This window comes from Heliangelus exortis, chromosome 2 (assembly GCF_036169615.1).
Source record: "Heliangelus exortis chromosome 2, bHelExo1.hap1, whole genome shotgun sequence".
In the NCBI taxonomy this organism is placed as follows: Eukaryota; Metazoa; Chordata; class Aves; order Apodiformes; family Trochilidae; genus Heliangelus; species Heliangelus exortis.
In genome coordinates this window covers 136,942,658-136,968,931 of record NC_092423.1, presented here as the reverse complement: position 1 = coordinate 136,968,931, position 26,274 = coordinate 136,942,658, and the positions used below count along the sequence as shown (strand labels likewise).

General features: G+C 42.5%; 1 protein-coding gene across 3 annotated transcripts in view; it reads left to right on the top strand.

Annotated features, from left to right (window-relative positions):
* The window catches only part of EXT1 (exostosin glycosyltransferase 1), a 178,548-nt gene extending 163,995 nt beyond the window's left edge, over positions 1–14,553 (top strand). For 2 of the 3 annotated variants that reach the window (XM_071738246.1, XM_071738245.1), the window contains 7 exons: positions 1,355–1,487; positions 2,773–2,891; positions 3,614–3,709; positions 6,471–6,560; positions 10,200–10,360; positions 11,349–11,520; positions 14,052–14,553. In XM_071738246.1, the coding sequence (XP_071594347.1) occupies positions 1,355–1,487; positions 2,773–2,891; positions 3,614–3,709; positions 6,471–6,560; positions 10,200–10,360; positions 11,349–11,520; positions 14,052–14,237 (957 nt within the window). In that variant the 3' untranslated portion in view covers positions 14,238–14,553. Of the gene's footprint in view, positions 1–1,354; positions 1,488–2,772; positions 2,892–3,613; positions 3,710–6,470; positions 6,561–10,199; positions 10,361–10,577; positions 10,703–11,348; positions 11,521–14,051 lie in introns of those variants that run through there. The other variant, XR_011724619.1, reaches the window with a different exon arrangement.
* Positions 14,554–26,274: the final 11,721 nt, after the last annotated feature.

Here is a 26,274-nt window from a genome sequence, read left to right as displayed (position 1 = left end):
TGAACTTAGGTGCTTACAGAGATTTTAGCCTGTTTAGACTCCCTCAGCTGCTTTTGTTCAGCTTATGTTGGGTCTTTTTGCTTGCTTTTATTTTTCTGTGCTGCGGGTATATGGCATCTTCAGTTCCATAGATTTCAATGATGGAATGATTGATGAGGGATCAGATTAAGTCCACCTTCAGAGCCATAGAGTTTCACCCAGATATGCCTATGTTGAGGCCAGACTTAGGTGACGAGAACAAATGTGCTCTTGGCACATGAGCCCTGTGCAGTGCATAAACTGCCAAATATGTGGAATCTCCTTGGGAGATCCCAGAAGATGAGCTGCAGAAGAAAGCAAAGGAATCCTGCTTAGCTGACCTAGGGGAAAAATCTTTCTCTGCCACACCCCAGACCTTTGCAGCATCCCAGTTCCAGACCTGCCAACCTCTCATGCAAACCTGTAAGAACATGTGGCCCAAAAGCAGATTGCATTTTGAAAGTTGCATCTTATTTGGAGACTGAGTTTGTCCAGTTACAACTTCCCACCCCTGAATCCTGTTATTCTTTTGCAGCAAGTTTGAAAAAACTCCCATCAGTGCAAGAATCAGTGTGGTTCTTGTCAGTATGGCAACTGAACTGAAGGAACTGCAATTAGTTTTATAAATACACAATAATTGAACAGCCTTGTATATGTTATTATTGTGGCTTGTGGTATTCCAGATGATAAAGTAGATGACCTAAGAATCTGCTCTGACCTTAAAAAACTAGTTATCCATGTCTATGGTCCTGTACAGGGAAGGCATACAATAGTTGCCAAAATATCTTTTTCTGTTTTGTCAAACAAGGAACTGTTACAGAACTGAGATGTGGAATCAGTGATGTATCCAAATGCTAATATCCTTTTATAATTAGCAAAAATGAATAATTAGTGCAGCCTGATTTGCTGAAGTCTTTGTGGTTTTGAATGCTCTTATTATCTCAAAACAATACCTAGCTTTGTAATGCCATCCTCAAATAGTTATCTTCTGTGAGTTCTGGGTAGTAAAACTGACAATGAACTAATCAGGCTTACAACTGCTAAGATACTCTTCTAGACAAAATATTTGACTCGAAATGCAAAACATAAGTTCCCCATGTCCAGGGAGACTAATGAGATGCTCTGAAACCTATTCCACAAGCCTGAGCTGCTGAAGTGGTGTCAAAGTGTGCAGGTTCTGTGTAATTTTAAGAGAGATTAAGCAGGAATGTCTAGTAATTTGTGTGCCTCAGCATTTTGCAAAGTAAGTAATGATTCCAGTCAGCTGAATTTCCTGAAGCTTCTACCAATGGCTAATAAAGTCTATCTGAAAATCATCACCTCTCTCGTTTTCCAGATTATTCAGGACAGAATATTTAAGCACATATCACGCAACAGCTTAATATGGAACAAACATCCTGGAGGATTATTTGTACTGCCACAGTATTCCTCATATCTGGGAGATTTTCCTTATTACTATGCTAATCTCGGTGAGTGAATCCATTTTGTAATCTAGTAGTATTTGGAATTTTTAGTGGAAATTTGGAATTTGATCCTTGAGTATTTTGTGCCAACTTACCATTAATTTCTAATTAATGATGCCTTTCTATCCTGTCTCAGTCTTCCCTGCCCACTGTAGAATGATATGTCTATGAGTTGTCAACATGCATCCTGTACCTCTTGCTTGCAAAGATTGTTTTTTAAAAATCTTTCTCACTTCATACTTTTCAGTTGCCAGTAATTAATGCCTAAGTTGCTGACCCATTTGTGGCCCAAGGGGACTTAAGAGGAATAGCTTTTTGCTTTCTTTGTTTATTTGTGCTTGGCACACTGGAAAAGTGGTAATTTATCCACAACACTTGTTACTGGAGTGCATGGTTGGTATGGATTTATTCTCCATACAATGTCTTCATATGAAGAGGGCTTGGGCTTGTGGCTTTTTCCTGAAGTGAAGCTTAAACACTGAGTTCTGCAGGAGAATGTGCCTGCAGGCTGAAGTGATCTGCTTACCAGACTGCTGCTACTTTTGGCTCAGCCTCTGCCATCCCACTTGTGTGGATCTGTACTGCTCACCTGCTAAAAATTCACAGTTACCATGTTAAAAAGGGAGAAGAAGATTTCTGTAGGAATTTTGATGAAAAACGACAATGACCCCACAGAGATGAATTTAGATGAGATTGAGGACAGCAATGAAGGGTAGACACTGGTAGGATCTGTTATTTTAGGCAGAAAAGGAAATCATAGCAAGACAAAAATACCAGCTTGGAAGGCAAGGATGCAAGCAGAATTAACAGCTCAAGAGGTAACTGGGGATGGGAATTGACACAGAAAGAACAAAAATCTGACAGAGGAAAGTAAACAAGCTTCTGGAAGTTATGGGGCTACTCCACACAAAGTATCAAGCATCCAGAGCCAGGTAGCAGAGCAGAACCCCTGTTAAGAAAGATATTTGGTTGAACAAACTACATGTTGGTATTATCTGGGGATAAAAACTGGATGAAAGAAAAGAGATTGCAGGACATCTGTGTAACTAGTGAGTAAGAAAAGGCAGTAATTGTGTTGGAGTCAGGGATTTCAGAGGGTGTGGGAGTTAAAGGGAAGTGTGATGTCCTCTGAAGCATCTGGTGTCATAGCATAGGAGATAAAAGGGGATGGCCTGAAAAACTTGGCAAGGTTTGCATTAAATACAGGCTATTTTTCCATCACCAGACTCCTTTAGCCTGTACTAACCAGGGCAATTTTGTCTTGTACTGAACACACATCTTTTCACTTCAGGTCTGAAGCCTCTTTCTACATTCACTGCCGTTATCCATGCAGTTACTCCCCTGGTTTCCCAGTCTCAGCCTGTGCTGAAACTCCTGGTTGCTGTAGCCAAGTCCCAGTACTGTGCACAGGTAAGCATTATACCAATCACATTGGAGACAAAACTACTATCCTAGGAGTGAGGAGCCTACTGACTTCAGGTCATCTCAGTCCTGTTTCAAACCTCTTCTAGTTCTGATGTTTCTTTTCTTTGACATTTCTACTGTCTGTGACCTGCGTGTACGGGAAACAAAAATTCTGAGTATAGGGGCTGGAATAAACACATTAATTAAACATCTTTGTCTCATGAGGCCAGACAAATAATGACTGCACTTTAAAGATCAGGTGTGCTATGTGCTGCAAATTGCAGAAGAACGTCTGTGCCTCAAGAGCTCCAGGGTAATCTTCCTGCCTCCTGCTGTGGCTCTGAGTCTCAGCAATGCCAGGGTTTTGGCTTCTCTCAAAGAAACCCTGGGGAGGTCAGTAGGAGCACCTTCTTGCAATTGAATGTCATAAGTGGTTTAGCCTTTAATGGCAGCCAAAGTAAATCAATTACATCCGTATGACCTGGCCTAGATAGAGACTTCCTGAGCTCCTGTTCAACCTATGTTTGCCTGAGAGGATGTATATTGTAAATAATCAGGATGGGTGAAATTGCTGTAGGAAGTGGTATTCTTATACAGTTTGATATCAGAGTTGGTGATTTTGAAATTCCTAACTTGAACTTAACATTACTGTGTGAAGATCTGAGTCTTTGGGGTTTGGACTGCATTGCCACAAAGGTCTCCAGTCATGGTCCAATATTCTCTTCCAGATTATTGTTTTATGGAATTGTGATAAACCCCTCCCAGCCAAACACCGCTGGCCTGCCACTTCTGTGCCTGTCATAGTCATTGAAGGAGAGAGCAAGGTAGGTGCACAGAAAGATTATAAAAGATTGTATATATTCTCCACTGGGACCAGAATTTATTTTTCCAGCTACTTTGGTGAAAGCTCTGTAGTTCCCAATAATGTGACAGCTCCTTTCTGTTCTCTGGCCCTTTGTGCCACCTTGGGCACAGATTCATGTTTCATGCATGAGGCCCTGTGCTCTCAGAAATCATCAGGCTGGCAATTAGTGCCGTGAATCTGAGATTCATAGGTGGGACCTGGTTTTGAAATGTGGCCCCAAGAGCAGGTAGGGCTGACCCCATCTATGGAGATTTCTGTTGCTGTGCAGATGCCTGAAAGCAGTGGTGCAGCTGGATTCATTGAGAGTGACCAGTCAGGTGCAAGACTTGGGAGTCAGATGTGTACTGAAAAGCAGAGGAAGAGATGAGAATAAATGATGTTAACCCACATTTGGGAAGTACCCTCTTTTGTAGTCTTGCAGGGTTCTGTTGCCAATGATGGGGTCCCATCACCAAAAAAAAGTAAGGGACAAGGGACACTTGCATGGGAACAAAACCACCATGTCATCTCTTGTACAAAGTTGAAATGGACACCACCCTGATAAGAAAAGAGGTTTGGTTTTGTGTTTCTTTAATCCACACCAAAATGGATAGCTTATTTCCAAATGCAGTCCTGGGAGAAGGAAGACTTTGCTTCTGGACTCTGCTGAGACAGATTTGGGTTGGTCCCATCTGTATATCTGTCAGCTGGCTCTTGAGCTGCGTTTGCAAACGGAACTCATAGTTGCTTTGGCTGTACAATCCTATCCTGAACTTACAGTCCTGTCTTTGTTCTTTTCCCCCAGTCATCTTAACAAGGAGAAAGCAAAATCCTTGCTGCAAGGTTGGCAGCTAATGGCTCTTGCCTTCGTTAGCCATATAAATGGTATCAGGAGAGTTGCTGCAGAGCCAAGAAAGGCTGTAGTAATTTCTGAGTCTTTTGAATGTTGTAGGGTTTTTTTCTTTCTTTTTGGAAAACTTGCTGAGGTGAGGTAGAGGAGAAAATCTCTGACCAGTTCTACCATGTTTGTAGAAATTGGCCCTGGGCACTGTTTAGATTACAAATGAGTCTCCTGAGTACACAAAGGTGTGTTTATAGTGGACACTCTTCCCTCTAATGTCCTAGCATATAATAAGTGGCTTCTTGCACAGAAAAGCTGTTTGTTTGGGCAAAGCTTGCAGAGCCAGAGCAGTGCAATTCAAAGGCTGCACAAAGGAACTGCTTTTCATCTTCAGATTTATCTGAAGCATACTGACAGGCACAGATACTCAGTGCAGGTGATCAGAGGTCTACCTTTAGCTGACATTCACTCTTCTCCATGAGATCAAGGTATATTATTGCACCCATTTTGCAAAAGGGAGCTTTAAATAAATAAATTTAAAAAAAAAAAGTGTGAGAAGTCCCAACTGTTTAGTATTAGACAATTTTATACAGTCTGTAGAAGAGCTGGGGTGAGAACACCATTCTGCTGGCTGCTTGCTCTGCTTTGCCTTGCACAAGCAAAGCAAAACCATCAAGCCCTGCCAGATCACCCTTTCCTCACAGCCACCACCTCCCAGACTGACACCATCATAGCAATGAAGGGACCCTCTCCAGAGAGATACCATGAACCTCCTGATTCTAGAGACAGAGCTTTCTCTGGATTGAAGCATAGATTTAAGGGCTTTTTTCCAGACAGGTTGCATGGTATGCAGAACTGACCATGTCCATTATGATGTGTAAAACTTCTACCTGTCCCTGTTCCCATGCAGTGATTCCTTCTTACTGGGCCTGGTTTCTGTAATGGTTTTTTTGCAGTAATAAATTGAAAAAGAAGTCTGTTAACTAGCCAGGATATTTTTCCTAGCAAATGAGGGAAACAAATAGTCTTGTTTCCTTGTTACTATTTGTCAGTCCTAAAAAGGTGCTAATTCATCTGCTAAAGAAGCCATATGGATTGTCACTTCTTGCTGTTATCTTTTTGATGCCACTTTCCCATCTATTTTTTATTGCTTTGAGAACTGTCCTGCCACAGTTTTTAAAAGCTTATTCTGCATATAGATTATATATATGTATATAGTTTTGTCACTTTGAAATGTGACTTTTAAAAATGATACAATACCAATTTAATTTTTGATGCAAGTGAAACTCAAGTGATCTTCATGTTCTTTAGCATAATCTCATTTTCTGATGGACAGTGTGGCACCATTTGGCAGCAGCAGCCTGTGGGTACAACAGCAATGCACAGAGGTGGAGCTTTACCACTTTACAGGGAAACCATCCTGGCCCTTCACACACAGCCCAGACTGCTTGGCTTCCCAGCTGCATAACCTTATAAATGCTGCAAATGAAGGCAGCATTCATTATCTTTGATTCTCGCATCCTTCAGGAGAGCAGAAGGACAATCCTAGCTACCAGAGAAAATGTCCACCCTAAAGAAGTAGTAGGTACATCTAATTCTCAGTACAGACCACTGTAGCTTGTCACAAAAGGAAAGCAGCCTGCTCCAAAGGAGGGCAGTTCGGAAGAAGTTAGAAGGTGTTCTCAGTTAGAAGGTGTAGACTGACTGCTGGGGTGACACAAATGTCAGTCATTCTCTCTTGAGCTGAAGGGTCCTTTCCATCAGAGATATGTAACATTCCTCAGAGAAGAAGAAATAAGAGTGAAGAATGAAATGGAGTATTTCCATTGGAAATTAGTCATGAGTGGTGATTTTCAAGTGATCTTTTTCTTTCTCCTCTTCCTGCCTTGGATACACATAGGTTATGAGCAGTCGCTTCCTACCCTACGACAACATAGTGACAGATGCAGTGCTAAGCCTGGATGAGGACACTGTGCTTTCAACCACTGAGGTAAGGGACTCTCTCATCTTCAGAGTCTGCTTGGCTACTCAGCTCATCCTGAGCACAGCAGATAGGTTCTTCACTCGGCTTTGCCAGTCAGCAGATGTTACAAGATTTCCTGCTACACTCCTCAGATTTAATGCATTGCGTTTGTTTCAGCAACCCTGCCACTGCCTGCCATCAGAGGAGCTTCTCACCCCGGTTAATTGGCTCATCATTAGCATATGGTTCTTCCGTTCTTTATTATTTTAGTAACATAGCTGCAGGCGGGTGTAGGCAGCCAAGAGCAGTCAGTTTTAATACCCTGTTCTCACTTTTCTGAGTGGGGTAGCTTTTTTCCCCCCACGTTACCAGTAGGTGGGGAAGGAAGGAAGGAAGGCAGGGGTGTCATCAGCAGAGAACTGCTGTCGCTCCAGAAGACAGGTTGCCACCCTAATGCAGGATGTCACTGAGGAATGCTCTCACCATTGTGTCACCCCATAAAATTGGAGGTCTTTGCTAGTTTAAGTGTCAGAGTGTTTGTGCCAAGAGCAAGATAGTGCTAAGAAAAGAAAAATACCGTAGAAAACCAATTTTTACAACTGGGATGAGTATTGATTTCTGGAACCTCTTCCTGAGAACCACAGAGGAAACTGATGACAGTCTATAAAGAGTGCAATATTTGGGAAATACATTATTAATTAGCTTGAGAAACTCGATTTTCTCTTGTTTTCCCTTTTCTTTTTCCCATGTTCATGGCCATTCCCTTCTCCCAACTTCACCTTTAATGCTTTTTTATCAGTGATGGAGATCTTTTCACTGATGCTACCACTGCTTGTATGTCAGTGAAGAAATGCCTAACATTAGTCACCAGCCACTTCTATATACCCTGAGATGTCACTGAATTTGTTCTAAATGGATGAGACTGTGAGCGCTTTTCTCACCAGTATGGATTTGTGGTTGGACTGCTGCATAAGGAGCAATGGTAGCCCTGAACTGCTGGACAGATGGAAAAAGCAGTTGGCATTGAACCTATTTGGTACCAAGGTTACACCTTGGTAGTTTCTTCTACATGAGGAAGAATACAACTGCTGCCAGAACACTTGTGTGTAAAGCCCTGCACAGCTAAAAGGACCCCAAATCCAATAAAAGGCCTTTATCCTAGGGCTGGGGTTCCTAAGCAGGTTGTTTCTCAGGATGAAGGTTCCTGTCTCATCTGGCCTGGGGGCCATGGTAAGAACTCTCAGGGACTTCATTTCACTGAGATGGTGTTTACAGCAATTTGGCCTATAGATTCCATGAGGATTTAGGGGTTGGGTTTGTTTTGCCTGGTATTTAGCCATGATCTAAACTTTGGAGTCCTTCAGGCTTCTGGAAGGTGTTGCTCATTCAGCTTGACATGTTTCACCTTGAATGTTCTGTAATGTAAATATTTATTGTTGTCTGAGACAATACACACATTTCTTTGTGTCTTCCTCCCTCCTGTGAGCAGCTTGCAGCCAGCAGTGCATGTTTGCATGGGGGGTATTAGCTCTGTGAGCCCCACAGCCCCTGTGCTGCAGGGACAACCAGCTGGCCAGCTCATTCTAGCACCCACCCCACAGCTTCAACATGTCTCTGCCAGGGTGCCAGGAACAGTGTCTCTGGTGTCTCACTGTGAAAAACTGAGGCCTTTCTATTGCTTCACTTCCCCCATCATGTAGCTTACACAAAGAACCAGTGCATTGGAATACTGGCATAAAAGGTGTGGTGTGAAGCTTCCCTTGAAACTGCCTGCTCGTGGGTGGTTGTTGTGGCACAGTTTCATGGCCCAGAGAAGGCAATTTGTGGTCAAACACAGTCAGATTCCTATTGGGAGGAGTAGTCACCAGGTGCATCCTCTGCTCTGTCCAGCTCTAGCATAGTAAAGGTTTTCCTCTCACAACAGAACACTGCATAATTGCTCTTGTGAGAGGAGCTGTGTCACGTGCGCAGAAGGGTAGTTGTAGGGAGGTAATTAGAAATCAGGATGGGTCAGAAGTGATACAGGGGTTAAGTGATACAGCCTGGTTGGCTTTTCCTGCTGATCAGCTGAGTGGTAATGCTACTGAAAATGAAATATGATGAAGACTTGGGTTTTTTTTTTAATAGAAGAAGTGTTTCTTAGGGTGGTTGCTTTAGTGCGTCTCCCTGGTAATAGGACAGATACTTAAAAATCACAAGTGAGGACACTGAGTGCAGCTGCTTTATTATTTATTTAAGTTTGAGAGTCTCAGGCTTCTCGAAAGAAAACAGATGCCACGTTTTATGGGAAAGGCCTTTAGAGGGAAAAAAAACCCCTTTAGTTCTTTCATGTGGTATTGATTTGGATGAGATCAGAACTATCACAGTGTTAACTCGTTTGTGCACTTTGTCTTTCTAGTTGTCCACAGATTTGTGGAAACAACTTGAAAGAAAATCACAAGTTCCTAACTTCGTGTTCCAGTACATGTGTGACTCTTCTGTTTGATAAAAACACTTGTAAATGAGAGGGCTGGCAGTAATCACACAAAATTTGACTGTACTCAGAGAGGCCATTCTTTGTCTAACCTCTACACTCTTGACTTTGGCTGCGTTCTTGAAAGATTTTTCAGGCATTTTTAAGCACAATTTTAGGTCCCTCTGGTACTGAAGGGAACTTTCTGTGCAGTGCAGAAGCATCTCCTTTGTTGTCTTGGGTTTGACTGGGAGAATTAGAACTTTCTTCAACTCTTCTTAAAATTTTGATCTAGCTTGAGCTCCAAAACTTAAGTCAGAGTGAAAGAACTGCAAACTGCCAACCACCTTTATAGTGATAAAAAAACTCCATATGTATTTTTACCAAACCTTCTGCAAACTACCCCAATCATCCCTTTACTAATATCACCAGGATTTGTTTGGTGGAATCCTGGGGTATCGATGTCCTGCCACCTTTTTTGTATTCTCAGGGGTTTGAGTTATTAGAATACAGCAAGACAGTAATAAAAAGACCCCAAATAAATTGTTGGCAGCATTTGATATCTTCTTGTGGCTCAAATAGCATTAAGCATTTTTGTTAACATATAGGCTTCTAAAGCCATACAAGTACCTAGAAATCTATGTTCCTCTTTATTAAGCTATATGTTTAACCCTCATGGTCATATAGACAGAAGTACCTCAAAGGCTCAAAATGGATGGGAAATACAAAGTGACTCAACATTGATTGCCTGTTTTAATATCACTGAGCCACACTTAATATTTAAGGTGTTTCACTCATGGTTTTCGAAGCTTTCTGTTGACAGTACTGAAATGGCAGGTGAGATGCACAAAGATGTGCAAAGGTTCAGTTGACCACAAAGATATTACCAGTCTATATTTTATCTAAGTTTAAAGACAGACACCTACACTCATTCTTTCTGTAACTTGAGGTTTGATATGTAAAGGGCAAACTTGAAAATGTTAATGTAATGCTGAGATGCTCTAGACTCCCTTTAACAGGAACCATTAAAATGTGCATAATTATAGGGCAAAATGTCAAGCAGTCAGTTTAATTTACTGATGAATACATAGAATTAATGTTTTGCAACAGTTCCAAGATTTTGAATTACGAATTAATGGCAAGGTAATATTTTGTTTTGTTGACATTTGTTGAAACAATTTCCGTATTCATTTGGCCCGTGCCTTTGTTTGCAGGTGGATTTTGCTTTTACAGTTTGGCAGAGTTTTCCAGAGAGGATTGTAGGGTACCCTGCTCGCAGTCACTTCTGGGACAACACTAAGGAGAGGTGGGGCTATACCTCCAAATGGACTAACGACTATTCCATGGTATTGACAGGAGCTGCTATTTACCACAAGTAAGAACCCAAAGCATCTGCTGTCCTCCTTCTGTATGAAACAAAATAGTAAGGGGGAGGGGGTGAAAAACATTCTTCCGGGGAGGGGAAAAACTGGAAAGATAATAAATGGGTCTGCTTTTGATGGGGTAATAATTTAAGTTCTTGGTTTAGCTCTGGGGATCTGGTAATCATTATTGCGCTTGTTTGGTCTCTTTGAAGTCACTTGTATTTGCAGGCAGTTGGACTGCTCTTTTTAACATTGGGAATTACACACTTCAAAGAGTTCCCGAATTCATTAAGCTGCTCAGTTGAATGGCCTGTAGCACAGCAGAAAGGAGGTTACTTCCAGACCAGCTCTGGGTATGTGGTGGCTGACAGCTGCAGACTACAAAGTCCTCTGGCTACTCTAGAACTGTATTACAGTGGACATGGATGAGCATATTACAGCATATTGGAGAAAAGTCCCATTGTTAAGACTTCAGCAGACCAAAGAGCTCTCTAGATTTTAGAAGAAAGTCAGTAAATTCTGGAGTGTCTAATCCATATACCTGCAAAGGAGGAGAGGAGCCATAGGGGATGATAAAGGCCCAAAGCAAAATACTTCCAGCAGCAAGGACAGTAGTAGTAGGCCAGTTTAATAAAGTTCTCTCCAAGTGAAGGGTTTTGAAAGAAGAGGTGAAGGATGAATTCATCAGTTATCTACCACATTATAGCAATGTAGTGCTCTCTTCCCTACTCCATTGCCTTGATACTTAGTTCTGCATTATTTCTTTCAAGCCAGTTACAAAAAGAACATGTGTTTTCTTTCTTCATTATCACTATTTACTGTCTTGCTGAAATGCTGATGTGTTCTCCATTCTTCTTGGAATATGAGACCAAAGAAAGGGAGTGGTATATCCATAGCTAAGTACAAAACTTGTGTCTTATCTGAGACAGAAATTTCCTGGAGTCTGTAATCCCTGAAAGCCTAGAGACTTGTATTAATAATGTTGCTGTTGGTTTCCAGATATTATCACTACCTGTACACACATTACCTGCCTGCCAGCCTAAAGAATATGGTGGACCAACTGGCCAATTGTGAGGACATTCTAATGAATTTTTTGGTGTCAGCTGTGACAAAATTGCCTCCAATCAAAGTAACGCAGAAGAAACAGTATAAGGAGACCATGATGGGACAGGTATGTGACCACAGCATGTTTTAGTAGTTGGGCTGTATTGATTATATGATGGCTCTACTTCTTGGTTAGGCTTATGCAGCAATATAATTCCATATAATTTTTTGCAGATTTTAGTTTAGCAGAATTGTGAATAGACATTACATATGATTATTATACTGAAAGAAAATCCAAAAGGAAAAATGGCATCTACTGTAGATGACAGCATCTCTTCATAGTTTTCTCACACAGTCTTATTCACAGTGATCCCAAACTCATAGAACTGATGATTGTGGTGACTGAATTTAAGTTAAACTCCAGTTTTCTAATGAAATATTATAGACCTACGACCTAATCATGGAATGCTAGCAGCAGAAGTAAATTCTAGAAAAGTTTTCTATTTTTATTTAGTAATGAATATAATATACTAGGCCATCCCTGTACAGTGATTCAAGCATCGGACTGTCACAACAGAGTCACAATTTGTGATACTCAGGCATTTTTTTCCCATGGTGACACCATCACTCACTAGCAGCCATGAAATAATTGCTTTAAAGCCTCCTTCAGCTACTCAGTAGGCACTCTGTCATTGCAGAAGCGAATAAATATACCTTCTAGGAACAGGGAAACATGGTAGCCTGGGAGCACTTTTCCTCCTGCCCTGTGTGAGGTAGCAATGGGAAGAGTAGCAAGTCCCACAAGACCTGCAGGTCCTAAATAACATCCCATCTGTGCTGCCATAGTGTGTGTGATCTGCACTTCAAACAGGATCATGATTTCTAAGGGCAGGAGAAAAAACCGGCCCTCTGTTTTCCCCTCACATTTTTCTCCTGTGATCATTACTTGGATCTCTAACTGGGGAATGGCCATGCTGGTTTGTAGACTGCCCTATCTGTATGCCACTGCACTTTCATCCGAGGCACAGGTAGCATTCAGCAATTCTGACTGCTCTTGCTACCCAGGAGACCTTCTATGAACAAGAAGATGCCATCCAGAAAATACCTACTGCTTCCAGTTTGAGCTTCATCTCTCCACAGGGCCATACTTTGGCTGTTTGGCAAAGTCTGAACATTCATTTTTCTTTTTATAGTGCGAGTGAATTGAGTCTGCCATGAACTATAACTCTTCTAAAGACAAGTTGCTCCTGTAGCTTTGGGAGATATAATGGGCCATGCTCATAATTCCTTGAAAGACAAATAAAGAATTAACATAACCTCAGTGTTGTGACAGAGATTAATAGTCATATGGAAATTCACTGTTATTGGCCAGAATGTCTGCTATAATCCTCAAGCAACAAGCTTTTACTTGCTCTTTAGTGGCTTGGTATAATCAAGTGTCTTTAATCAATGCCCATTATAACCTACCAGTTAAGCTAAACTGGAGAGGCTGTGGACAAAGATCAAGTATGATACCTCATTCATTTGGCAAGCCCCTGACTTCATCAGTTTCTTTGCATTTTAATTAACACACTTTGAGTTTATGAATTTATATTTGTTTATCAAGTGTAGTGGAAGTGTAAGGGCTATATAGAGATGCATGAGAAGTGGCACAAAAAAACCCTGAGGTTCTCAGCATTCGTAGCTGATCTTAAGTAATAGTTTTATTATGTTTATACATGTAGTTTAGGTAGATAGACAATAACAATGGCCTCGGAGCTTAGGACCTAATTTTTCCAGAGATGCTGAGTTTTATGAACTGTAGTAGGAATTACATCTGCTCTGAACTTTGGAAAATCAGGCCACAGTATTTTGCATGTATGCATGCATAGTCTTTTCCTCAGGTCAGAGTTTATCATGATGTCATGTGTTACTTTAGTAAATTTTCTCAGCCCTTAAGACAGGGCTGTCTTATGCGCTGTCCTCATCTGCTGGGATTCCCTGCTTTTCTCAGCAGGATGGCTGCCCACATGAGTAATGCCAAGCACGTAAGGCCTTCTGCTGAGTCAGTTACAAACTGGCTGAAATTGCTCGTGTACAAATTTCTGCAGATCTGAACTGCAAAAGTTTGGTTTTGACCTGAGAAACCATAGTAACTGCTGCTTGTTTTCCTCCTGCATCCAAAGGCCATGGCAGCAGCTGCCCATAGCCCGTGTCCCTACAGTGGAAAGCAAAGGCCTTTTTGTCTTTCCTAGTGGTTTTCAAGGACTTGTTGTTTCTCTGAAACAGTTATTAGAAAAAGAAAAAGTGAGGGACGGGGTGAAATAGTGTCTTGGCAGGCTTTGGGAGTCCTGCTTGTGGGTGCTGTACTCCAGATCATGCTGGAACTGAAATCAGGTTGTTGAAATCATGGTTGAAGTCAGGCCACCACACGCACTGCCCTGGGTGCTGCTGGGGAACTCAGGGGTGGCTGCCTCTCCATCTCCAAGCTGCCCGGGCGGGCAGGGTGTCCTGGGATGCCCTTCTGCCTTCACCCTCCCCTGGTCGAGCACGCTGCAGGCACTCGCAGGCCCCGGCACTGCTCAGCACCATGGTACCCGCCCGGCCCTGGCACCCACCCTTCCTCACCATGTTGTTGTGTCACAGCAGTGTCTGATCTCTGCTCTGCTCTCCACGCAGACCTCCCGGGCTTCGCGCTGGGCTGACCCCGACCACTTCGCCCAGCGGCAGAGCTGCATGAACACTTTTGCCAGCTGGTTTGGCTATATGCCGCTGATCCACTCGCAGATGAGGCTCGACCCTGTCCTCTTTAAAGACCAGGTCTCCATCCTGAGGAAGAAGTACCGAGACATTGAACGGCTTTGAGGAGCGCTGATGAGGGGAGGGGGCTGAGCGAGGTGCCCCGGGCCCCGTCTGGAGCCAGACTGTGCCGCCAGCAGCCAGGGATGGCCCCGACCCGGTGAGCGGCCGCCGGCACCGGGGCTGCCCCGCTAGGACTGCGCCCAACCGCCCCCAGGCTTCTGCCGCTCAAGACTAGGTCGTGTACAGTTTCATTATGGAACATTAAATAATTATTTTTGAAATGATTGCTATGCAGGTTTAAACTTTTTTAATGATAAAAAAAACAAAAACAAACAAAAAAAAACAACTATTAAAAACAGAGTTCTTTCTTTAATCAAAATTGTGTTGGTTGTGAATATTTCAAAGCTGCCGTTTCTTTCTTTCATACATTTGATTGTCATTGCAATTTTCATTCATTTTCTCCTACAAAGTTAAACACTTGAATCACATGGGGAGAAAATTCAGTAGGTTCAGAAACAAACTGAGCACAAGAGGGACAGAACCGAAGTGTTGTTTCTCATTTACTGCTGACTTTTAAAATCTTTTTCCTCAGTTTTCCCCAAGCTGGTAGCAGCCACTTGTAGCAAAATCCTTTTGAATGGATAGAAACCTGGAGAGCCCTCAATGAGCCAAACAAGAGCATAGATCCTCCTGGCTGGGGACCACATTTTTAAAGGCAATCAGCCTCATGTTGAAGGGAGAGAGGAACACTACTGCTGAGTAGCAAACCAGTGATGAGGAGGAAACCACTGATAAGGAGCACAGGGAGGGTTTCATGCACAGCAGGGCTGCAGTGCCAGTTGTTGTGTATCCTGGCAGGAGAGGGGCATCCCGAATGGCTCCCACCATACTCAGCATGGTGGGACACAGCCTGCATGATCCCTGCTGCCCAGGGGCACTGGTGCTGCTTGGCCACAGCATCTGGATTTCTAAAAGCAGCTGTGTTCTGAGGGCAAAGGAGTTATTGGCAAAAGAGAGCGTGTTAGTACTTACAGTGCAGGAATTTGGCTGGTAACTTTATCGGTTTATTTGAAATCAAAGCATAGGCTTTTCATTTTATTTATTTTATTTTATTTTCCAAGTGCAAATAGGTGGAGAAATTCCCTCCTGAGGGTCTGACACCTGAAGTAAAGTGCATGGTCAGACACTGGGTACTGGTGGCAGTGGTTACACCCAGATGTACTTGGGGCAGGAAGGTAGCTCAGACAAAAACCTGCCTCTGAAATACCAGTGTTGCTTATGCTCCATAATGGTTTGTTTTATCATTTCAAATTGAAGTATTTTTAAATTGAAATATTCCAGTTGTTTATTTCTCTGCAGTACTTTGCTTATTTGTGTGTTTCTTTCAGTTGAGGAATGAAAATAAAAGCAGTGATTTGGGTCAGGAAGATGCCATTTGGATTTGCTAAGAAAACAGGCACTTTAAAAATGTTTTGAACTCTCACATTTGGATGAGGTGCTTTTGGGGTGTGGTGTTCTGTAATGATCACAACCCCTGAGGGATCTGAGAAAGCCTCAGTGGAATGGTTTAGTTCCAATGCCCAAAAGACCAGTAAGCCTTTCTATACCTCATTCCTGTGTGAACAGATGGTCCAGTAGCAGAGGTGAAGAGTAGCTGGAGTGGCAGGAAGAGTGGACCAGGATTATCACCAGTTTCATTCAGGTTCAGGCACTGCTTTATTATGCAGCTTTAAGCAACTCCCATAACTGAGTAATGGCTCAGTTTCCTCATTTGTAAAGGTAACAGTTACTGGTTGTAGAGGGAATGCTGTGAAGCCTAGGTAATTTCTCTTGATGGGAACATCAGAATCCCCAAACAGAAAGCTGCTTTAAAAGAGTGAAGTACACATTGCTAAATATTTGTATACAACTTGACATGTAAGGACTTGCAAAGAATCCTTTGGTTTGCATATGTATTGCAATATTTGGACAGAGCACAGCGAGTTACAGCAGAAACATCAGGTTCCTGACATTTCGTGTTAAGTCTGAAGCAAATCTTTAAAGAAATCTGACAAAAAACATGTGTGAGACTGCAGCTAGTGACTTAAACTGCTGAATGGAAGAGGTGCCACTTTTAGCCCCAGTCCCATGGCTTCCCCAGGCCCTGGACCCTCAGTGCCAGCTCGCACCTTCTGCCACTCTGGTGCCCACCAGATGCTTCCATGAGCCCATTCAACTCTCTAAAATTGAGGAAAGCTGTCTGGTGATTTACTGGATTTCTAAAATTCCGTTTAGAGAGTTAAATCACCACGTGGAAGAGAGGTGTGAATAGGCAAGAGTAGGTAGGCAGGGCCAGACAGGGCAAAGGAGCAGGCTATGCTCCTGTCTTTGCAGGGTGAGCTACTAATTCAGCTTCCCACATTCCATAAAAACCTGAACCTCACTTCCCTGTGCTCTCAGATCTGTGCTTGCTGATCAGTGGGGGAAGATTTGATTTTTCCAGGGTGATAGACTCAGTGACTCCCATGCCACTTTCTCCTCCTGGAGTTCAGGCAGCTCTTTCAGGGACTGGAACAGGCCTTCTTGCAGTTTTTGCAGAATGTGTCAAACACTGGGTGAGATTGGCAGGGCTCACACTTTGCTCATGTCCCTCTTTGCAGGTGGATGTGTCCACAGGAGCATCTGCAGGTCAGGGAAGCAGATGATTGTCTGTGGCCAGCAAGAGGGGCTGGGGAGAGGAGAAGAGGGGACCCTACAAAAACAAGAATTACAATTCTGCTTGGATTTTAGTTAATGCAATTTTGGGGCACACGGGCTTTGTTTTTTAAGAAAAAAGGACTAGCTAACCATTTTTTGAGTACAGTGAGTGAGGCCAAGCTTTTAAGCTGTTTGACATGCTGCTACCATAATTTTGGGGGGGCAGCTGTACTAAAACTCACTCTCAGTGTGATCCGAGGCCCTTTCTGTTTACAGATCACTAACTAAACAAGTAACAATGAAAGGCTTAGCTCCAGAAAGGATGTGGATAGGTAGGAGAGTTTCTCTTTGCAGCATGTTACCCGGGCACAGCCATCTCTCTACAAAAGAATGTGCCTCGCAGATGGTCCCAAGAATGTCCCCCGTCCAAGCCTGGGGACCCAGGGGAAGAGCTGGATGCAGATCCAGCTTAGACACTCAGTGTGTTAGGCTCAGTGTAGACATTATTGACCAACACTCTTAAGGACACTAGGCTTGCTTCCAAGCCTCCCGTGTCTATCTGTGTTGGATAAAGCTGTGTTGTTTCCTTAGTGAATGAAATTACCCTTTTATCATGTCTTAAGTGTGAGTTAATAGTTCTTTATTCTTTTTTTTTCCTCCTCTCCCTGAATTCAGATGGTGCTGAAACAAGGTGCACTCCTTGTTGCTCCTTTTGTATTTTTTTTATTATTTTTCTTTAACAGCAGGCTATGTTAGCCTTTACTTTACAGGTACTTGAATGCCTGATGACTTGACGGAGTGTTACGCATGTGGCCTTTCATAAAGGTTACTGACCTTAATTTAATCAGGGGTGAGATGGATGGATGAATGTGAATAGATCCATGCCATTAAAACAGAGTAAAAGTAGGCATTAGAGTTTGGGAAAACTGGTTAATTGAATTTATTAAGAAAAGAAAAGAAAAGAAAAGAAAAGAAAAAAGAAAACAGAAAAGAAAAGAAAAGAAAAGAAAAGAAAAGAAAAGAAAAGAGCAGAAAGAAAAGAAAAACAGAAAGAAAAGAAAAAAGAAAAGAGAGAAACCCTTCTCAGTTATAATTTGACTGAGATCTCTTGTTGGAGAAGGGATTCATAATGACAAACACGAGACACAAAAATAGGGGCAAACTTCCAAGATAGAAAGTGCCTGGCTCTCCTTGCAGTTTCTTGGGCCTGTACAAGATTTTATTTGCCCTATTTCTATTTTGTGAAAAACTAATTATTACCATAACTTTTTCTAGATGCGAATGTTTCAGTTTTATTAACAATAAACATAGTGAACACACTGTGTGCTAATGAATGGCTATTGAGTGCTTTGATCTTTTCCATCAGAAACCACCATGGATTTGATCAATTTCAGATCTCAATTTCTTTTTTTGGAGGCAACTTTGACAAATTAATCTTTCACCAATGAGCGCCTTTTAAAATAGCTCATTTACCAAAAGATGGCATTTGGAGAATGGAAGTGATAGCTTGACACTGAAGTAATGAAAGAGATAGCTAGAAGTAGACTTGGTTTACTTTTAAATCTTTACATTCCCAGTGCAAAATACAATGCCCTCCTCTTCCTCTCTGCCCCCTTACCAAAACTGAAGTTTTACTTAGTGTTTTGTCATCACATCTGTGTTGATTTACAACAATTTTATTAATTATCTCAGTTATATGTCCTCCTACTGCATGGGTGGGTTGGTGGTCTGCTATTTTTTCCCAGGCTGCCTCTGCTGCCTGTTGCAAAAATGTGGCATTATCCTGGCAGAGCCATTTCTCTGGGATTCAGCAGGATTACGTGGGGATGGGCCTGGGGTCTTCCCACAGGGACCCTTCCTGTGCAGGGTCTTACCTGGTGTCTGCTGGAAATATAAACACATCTTCCAAGATTTTGTACATCTCACCCTTGTTTAAAACTAAGTCAAACTGGCCTTTATACCACTATTTTACCATCTTCATACACATTTTTTAAGTTTGAGTTAAATTGGGGGGAGTTATGGCATCATCAGATGCTTTGGGATGCTCCCTCCCATCCTTTCATGATGTTTTTAGTGACTATTTCACAGTGGATTAGTGATGATCCAATGGGCCTTGCAACCTTGTACATAATCCTGTGTATTTATTTTGAGAGAAAGTATGTATAGTGTTGGGGCGACGAGAATGGAATCATGAAATGGGAATTCTTAGGTGGGCAAATGTAAAGCAAAAAAGCAAACAAAAACTACAATCTTATTTTGTATAAAATGTACATTTTTGAGAAAAATTTTCTAATGCATTACCAATGTTTTCATAGTGCTGCCACATCTTTTTTAAAGTGTTTCTCCCTCTTTGTTTGACTATTGACAACATGGTGCAATTAAACCTAAAGCAAGTATGTGACTGAGAGGAAAAGAGAGAATGAGAAATTAAAAAGCCATATAATTTGGTTTACTTCATTAACCTGTATAACACCATAGGTTTACCATCTAAGATAGGTTGTTTTTATAGATAGTGTCACCAAAGACTTTTTTTCTTCAGATTTATTTTGAAAAGTTGTTAATAAAAGACGTACATTTCTGATGCAGTGTGTTTTTATTTTTAAGGCAGGATAACAAATCTTTGTACTCCTGAGAATGCAAATTTGGGAGCGTGGTTTCCACGTGTCTCAAATTCAGGGTAGTTTCTGCTTTCTCCTCAGCTCAAACTGAGCCATGGCTGTATGTACATCCCATCTCTCTGTTACATAGGTGATATATGTAGTATAGTATCTGTACACAGTGGTAAGTAATCCAGCAGCACTGGCAGGTGTTCGCTGTCTTACCTGGGGGCAGAAGAACATTCAGTCTGTGTCCCCTGTGTGTGGCAGGACAGTGTCCCTGCATCGTGACACAGTTATTGGTAACTAACAGTGGCTCATGGAAGGGATCCCTGTAAATATGGATGTCAGCCTGGAGGCCTTTGAAGGCTAATCCCTGCAGGCTGGGAATATAATCATTTATTGACCCGTGTTCATTTTTAGGAGGCTATTGAAAGCCTGTCACATCCAGGGGCGGGGGGGGAATCTCATTAATTCCTTCTAATTTTAGCTACATACACTCTTTTCTGTCAGAGCAGGACCTCACGGTCTCCCTGTGTAGAGGAGGCAGAACAAAGTTTTGCTCAGGATTATCCTCCTCACTGGGTTCAGACATGGGCTTTAGCATGAGATGGCTTTCACCTCACATGTGTTGGGTTTTATCTGTGTACAAGCACACCGATTGCAGGCCCTGCAGCACAGATACCAACATCTGCTGCGGTGAATCCCACGTTGGGAAAATTCTGATTAAACCAAAGGGTTCAGGATCATGGCCTGTAAATTTGAGGGATCAGTCACTGCTTTGTTCTCATCAGAGATGTCCAGGATGGCCTCACGCCATTGGTGTTTGATATTGGCTTCTTCCTGACAGAAAATGACCAAAATATGTTATCCTCTAAACTGTCATAGAGCCGCGTTCCCACTCCTTCAACACTTGAATCCTTGTGTTGTGGCCATATTTATACAAGGCCAACTTGGGGTGGATTTCATTTGACTAAAATGCAGGTAGATACATTTGCAAGAGCTACCAGAAGGCTGTTCTCTTACTTCAGCAATTAGCACAGGATAGCTGGTGTTAGAGCTGCAGTCTGACACCTGACTTCCACACTGTACACTTCTTGAAGGTAGTGATTTAGATATGGAGATGGGATGTGCCAGATGTACTTCTGCATTTTTCAGCTTAATTTCATCTGAGAAGGATCCAGTTTGTGTGTTCTGATGCTGCCCCACGATGTGAACAAAAATGAGGTAAGAGGGAAAATCAGGATAGACATCTCAGAGGTGCGATGCTGAGCTGAACCAAAGCACTGCCCTTGCTATGCACTGCTCCCAGCCTGGCAGGCAGTGGAGTTCAAATTAAAATAAAACAGATGAGCAGGGCTCTCAGAGACCAGTGCCTGCTTCACCTCTGTTGTATAAGTGATCTATAAAGGAAGACCAAGCTTCTGTGTTGTGCCTGTCAGGTGAGGGGAATCCCATGCTGAATGCCAGTTTTGCTTACTAACCCGCTGCGCAGGGAATAAAAAATTATTGTTGGCTGGAATGAATTAAAACCAGGTCTATGGAGTCCCTGGGACTTTGCTTACATGATCTGAGTATCTGGCCAAAAATACTTAACACGTAGTCAGTTCAACTTTAAATGCACTTCTGAGAGGTTTTTTTTACCAATCTCACTGAAACTCAATGTGCTCTCACTTCAATAGAGATAGATAAGAGAGTTGGCACTGATCAATGCCTTATTTTATTTTCTCTGAAGTTATTAGCAGAGAGAAAGGAAACAAGTCTCTGCTTTCCCTTTCTTACAGCTATTAGCTAATTGTATCCACAATGTTATCAGAGAGAAACAGATTTTGCTCAAGATTTTGAGCAGTGACATTCTAGTAGCTGCATGATGTGCTTTATTCCACACTTCTGTTTCTCGACGTGACATTCAGGGCTGGATGCAGATTTTATGAGCTGCCTGCTCCAGGTTCTGCCAGCTTGGCTCGTTTTGCACATTACCTGCATTTCTATTGTGCATTAAGGCCAGCTGGGTGCTCCACTCTGCAGTGGCTCCTCTGTGCAGCTTGGGCTCCTCCTGCTTGCCTTTCTGTAATGAACTATTGTTTTGCTGGTGGTGGGCAAGTGAGTTAAGGAACAGCTAATTTTCTTTTCAGACAATAAGATGAAGTCATTCCTGAAGAAGAAGAATGAAATGTTAACATAAACTGCTGAGCCAATGACGGGGAAAAAAAAAAACAACACAAAAAACCACCAAAACGACAACCAAAAACAACCAGCCAACCAACCAAAAAAACACCTCACCAAAAAAAAACCCAAAAAACTAAACCCAAACCAAACAAAAAAAACCCCCACAATCCAACACAACATTTTTATGAAATTGCAGCAGAAATGAGAATTTTGAATCTGTAAAATATTTTCTCTGAAATTTCTCCCTTCCCCTCTGTGTAGAAGCAGCTCCCATTGATGCTTACAAAACAATCAGAAGGCAGAGCAGTTGCTGGCAACTGAGGGGTACATTTTGAGGTTGGTTACTTTCTAAAAGAGGACCTTGCTCAGTCCCCGTTTGCATCAAGCATCCTGCAAGGGCTTCTGATAGCCCTGTAGAAGACTGGAAAGAAGACCCTGTAGAAGACTGGATTTTCCCTAAATTTTTTAGGGAAAATCTGGGACCTTTTGTGGTATCTTGACTTGGAGATGGATAAACAGAGGCATCTGCAGTCACTCTGCACTTTTGAAAATACAAGTCTGAAATGGACCAGTCAGATATTTTAAAATGTTCATGTTTTTGTGCTGTTTTGCTTTGTGGGTAGTAGGGTTTTTCTGAAAATCTGCTCCATTTAATGGTCTCATCACCTAACCTTTTGTGCAGCTGTGCAATGCAGTAAGCAATGTACCAGTGGCCTGACTGCCAAATACACACTACTGGTACCACTGATGGAGCCAGGGAGCTGGGAAGACATAATGAAAATGGGCAAGTTGAGAGTGTCTGAAATTGGGTTCAAAACCCAAGATTTTAAAACACAGTAAAGAAGGGCAATGTAGCAACATGAAATGGATTTTCTCCTTCCTCAATTGCTGTAAATCCCTCTTGCTTATGCAGAAGACAGTGGATTGTTTTGAGCCTGAAAAAGGGTAGAATTAGACTTTCAAAGCATGAAGTTGCAATACCTTTTTATTCAGTGATGTCTTGATCCTGCTAGATAGCAAAGCACATTTATAACATGAGCAGCAGAGAAAGCACACACTCCCCTGCATTCCCTGTAGCAAGTGCTATGTTAATGCCAACCAGTGACTACATTAAGATTATTTTTAATATCCAGCAAATCCTCAAGAGAAGATGAAATAAAGCATTTGTCAGTTTATAATTTTTAAGGAAAATGTATACTAGTTCATTGCAATTCCATTTTCCTCGCAGCAGTAATAGAATTGTTGCTATTAGGACTAAACCTGAGTCTAGCCCAGGAAGATCTAAAAATTGGGAATTGCATGTGATACCAGGCAATAATGTTGTTTTCAAAATCCACAGGTGATTTAAATGCAATCCGCTTAAGTATTGAAATCTGTCTAGTTCACTCCAAAGGCAAATAAATCCAATGTATTTCTTTCCATCCAGTAGTGCAGGGCCATATTCTACTCTCAGAAACACTGAGGTACATACAAAAGTATTGCAATCTTCCTCATGCTTCCCCTGAGCCCTCAGTCATGGTCCCATGGGACATCAGTGACCTTCCTTAGCTGTGTGGCCTTGGGGTGAGCATGGCCTGAGGTCACCTTGAGGCTGCATCTTCCCCTCAAGGCCAGTTGAGAGGGGGCAGTGGCTTTGCTGCTTGTGCTGCTGTGCAGTACAGGTCCAGAAATAGGATGTGATGAACAGGGTGGGGATGGGGCTCAGCCTCCCTGAATTGCTTTTTCTGTCCCTAGTAACAGAAGTCAAGTCTGATACATTTGGAGGAATAAAGTCAGCACTTGGTAGAGCACCGAGGAAGATGGTTCTCCTGTAATGAGACCAAGGACTGGTTGATAAGAATCTCAGTCCTATTCCCAACCCTTCTAGTGATTTATTCCCAAGCAAAACCCCATTTAACCTCCCTCCACCAAACTCCTAAACTGCTAGGGAATATTCATAAATACTCCCATATTGCATGGAAAAATGTGAGCTTTAAGGGTTCATGCCAGTGTTTTCTGGTCATCAGGTGAAGCACTTCATTTAAAAGTATTTTTGTTACATCGTGTGGAAGATGCTCCCGAGCTGGTACTTGTAGGTGGAAGCACTGGAGGTGACTGCTGCCAGCCCCCATCTTGTTGGGTATGTAATGAGTTGCAGTCTCCACTCATTTATTCTATTTAACCTCTAGATGAAGAGAAGGCTTGGAAAAGCATAATGATTTATGGTGACACACAGCAATAACAATGTCACAGTCACAACCACTTACAAAAATGGTTCAAAATCATTATTCCTGTCTAACAGAGTTGCAAACTGTTTAGGTCCAGTCCTGTTAGGCATATCCACCCCAGCCCAGTTCATCACAATTATGGATATATGCTGTCTGCAACTCCAGCTGTTCTGGAGGTTACCCTGGTCCTCAGCATCAATTTGGCAGATGTCTGAGTTCAGTGTGATATTTCTCCATCTACCTGCAGGGTCTCAGCATGCTGCCTCAGGGGAGAACCTCTGGGGGTGGAAGTGGCAGTGGGCAAATCCATGGCAGGTGTTTACCATGCTCAGAACTTGTAGATCCCTGCAGACCTCCAGACCAAGGCGCTCACGAGGGTTCTTCCATTTTGTTCACAGTAAGCCAGGTTAGAAAAGCTCACAACTTCAGCTCTTGGGCTGGGTGGAGAGCAGCAGAGAAAATTCTCTGCTGCCTGGTTCATGGAACAGGAATTTGCAGAGGTGGGCAGGTGGTAGCTATTGGATTGCCCATTGTTTCTATAGAGGAGTTCCAGGGGGTTTTCAGCACCTTCTCTGACTACTGAAAAAAAAGGTAAATCAGTGCCAAGACAAGGAGAAGAACCCAGGTTTCCCAACAACTAACATCTTTCTAGGATGTTTTTCTTACATGTTTAATGTATATCTGGAGATGTAAGACATTCCTCTGGGTGTAATGTAAATGAAGAAATCTGAGCCTTCACATGGCCTTCAGAGTTGAACTTTCTGAGGCCTGGTTTGTGTGTATGGACTGATGCCATGCAAATGAGTGAAGTCCCATTGTATGCTGCAGTTGGCAAACTTATTTAGTTTTCCAATATTATGCCAAATTTTGTTGGATTTTTGATCTGAAAAAAAAAGAAAAAGACTAAAGGGCAGCTGTGCTGTTTCAGTCAAATTAAGCCAAAGAAACTGCCAGGTTTATGCAGAGCAGGAGCCCTGACTGCTGATCCTAACAAGGCAAAACTCAGTGAGAACCAGTGCCAAGGTGACCTCTGAAAGGTGCAATCAAATCTAGTGTGCCACGTGGGAAGGGGTGCATGGGTACCTGTATGCACAGAAATGCTAAAAAACAGAGGTGCCCCAACAATTTGCTTTAGTCCTGAGATTTTCCAGCACTGGCCTCCAGTGCTTTCCATGTGTTGTGTATCAAATGTAATCAGCCACATGAACAGTATGATGAAGAAAATGCATTTCCCATTGTACTGCTGTTTAACTTCCAGAGCAGGTTAAAGGTCAGTGCCCAGATTAATCCTCCATCTAGAAAAAAGCTTTTTCTACCTTCCTTTTTTTTCCTCTTGAATGCTTACACAACCTCTTTCTTTTCTGAAGAGTGCTGAGTCTTCCTTTTTTTTCACTTTAAATTTCCAAAACTCTGGTTTAAGTGTGTTCTACCTTGCACTTTTTTGCAATTATCCATTTTTATCTGGTTACAAATTTATACTGCCTCAAATTTAAATCACATCACATTAGAGGGTTTTGCAAACCTTGTGTGAACAATGAACTTTCCACATGGAACTGCCACTGCAGGCTTTTCAGTCTGTGGTAGAAAGTTAGTATATGAATACTTCACAATAGGTAACACGTCAGCTTTTTTCACCCTCCAGCACAGGTAATTTCAATGTTCAAACATGGCTTGGGTCGGGGAGCGAGGAAGCTGTTCCACTGCTGCTCCTGGGAGCCTCGATTCTCCCCTCTGTGCCCCGAATCAGCTGACTTGGAATGGTTTCCCATAAAACATTTGCTCTGATGTAATTTTACATACAGAGTGCATCTTTGTCTTGAACTGATATCATTGTGTTTCTGTTCATAACCAACATTTCCCATCCATGTCATCTGAAGTTCCCTCTGTGTCACTGGGAGGTCTGATGTAGCCCCAAGAACACTGTAAGGGCCATTTCTACTGCTGAGCTCCAGGCACTTTTTTTACCCCAGGTTGCATGCTGATGGGGAGCAGCACAGGCAGCTGGATGCTCCAGCCCTGTTTTATTTTCTGGCAGAAATTTTGTCAAGCTGTTCATCGACCGAGGGGGGGGATGTGCAATACAAAGCCAACACTTGGTGGCACCTGGGCTGCTCAAGCAGCCAGAAGAACCACTAAAGCAGAGGACATGTATGCAGCAGCCTATTGCACTTTTTGATGTGGTAGATCCTGCTTTTTGTATGTGTGTTGGTGTTGGCCAAGGTCAAGAAGTGTCCCTGTGCCCACAGAGGAGGGGTGAGATGCTGCCTGGAGTACTGTGGCAGCTGGGTCCCTGCTTTTCCTTCTCCTCCCACTTCTCTTTGGATGCCCAAATCATCTGGCCTAGGCTGGAGAGTGCTCCTCGGGGTTAGGCTGCTCTCCTTTCTCCTCTCTTGGTCCAGACTGGATGACATCTATACTCTCCTGGATAGGGAATAGCTCCCTGCCATCCTT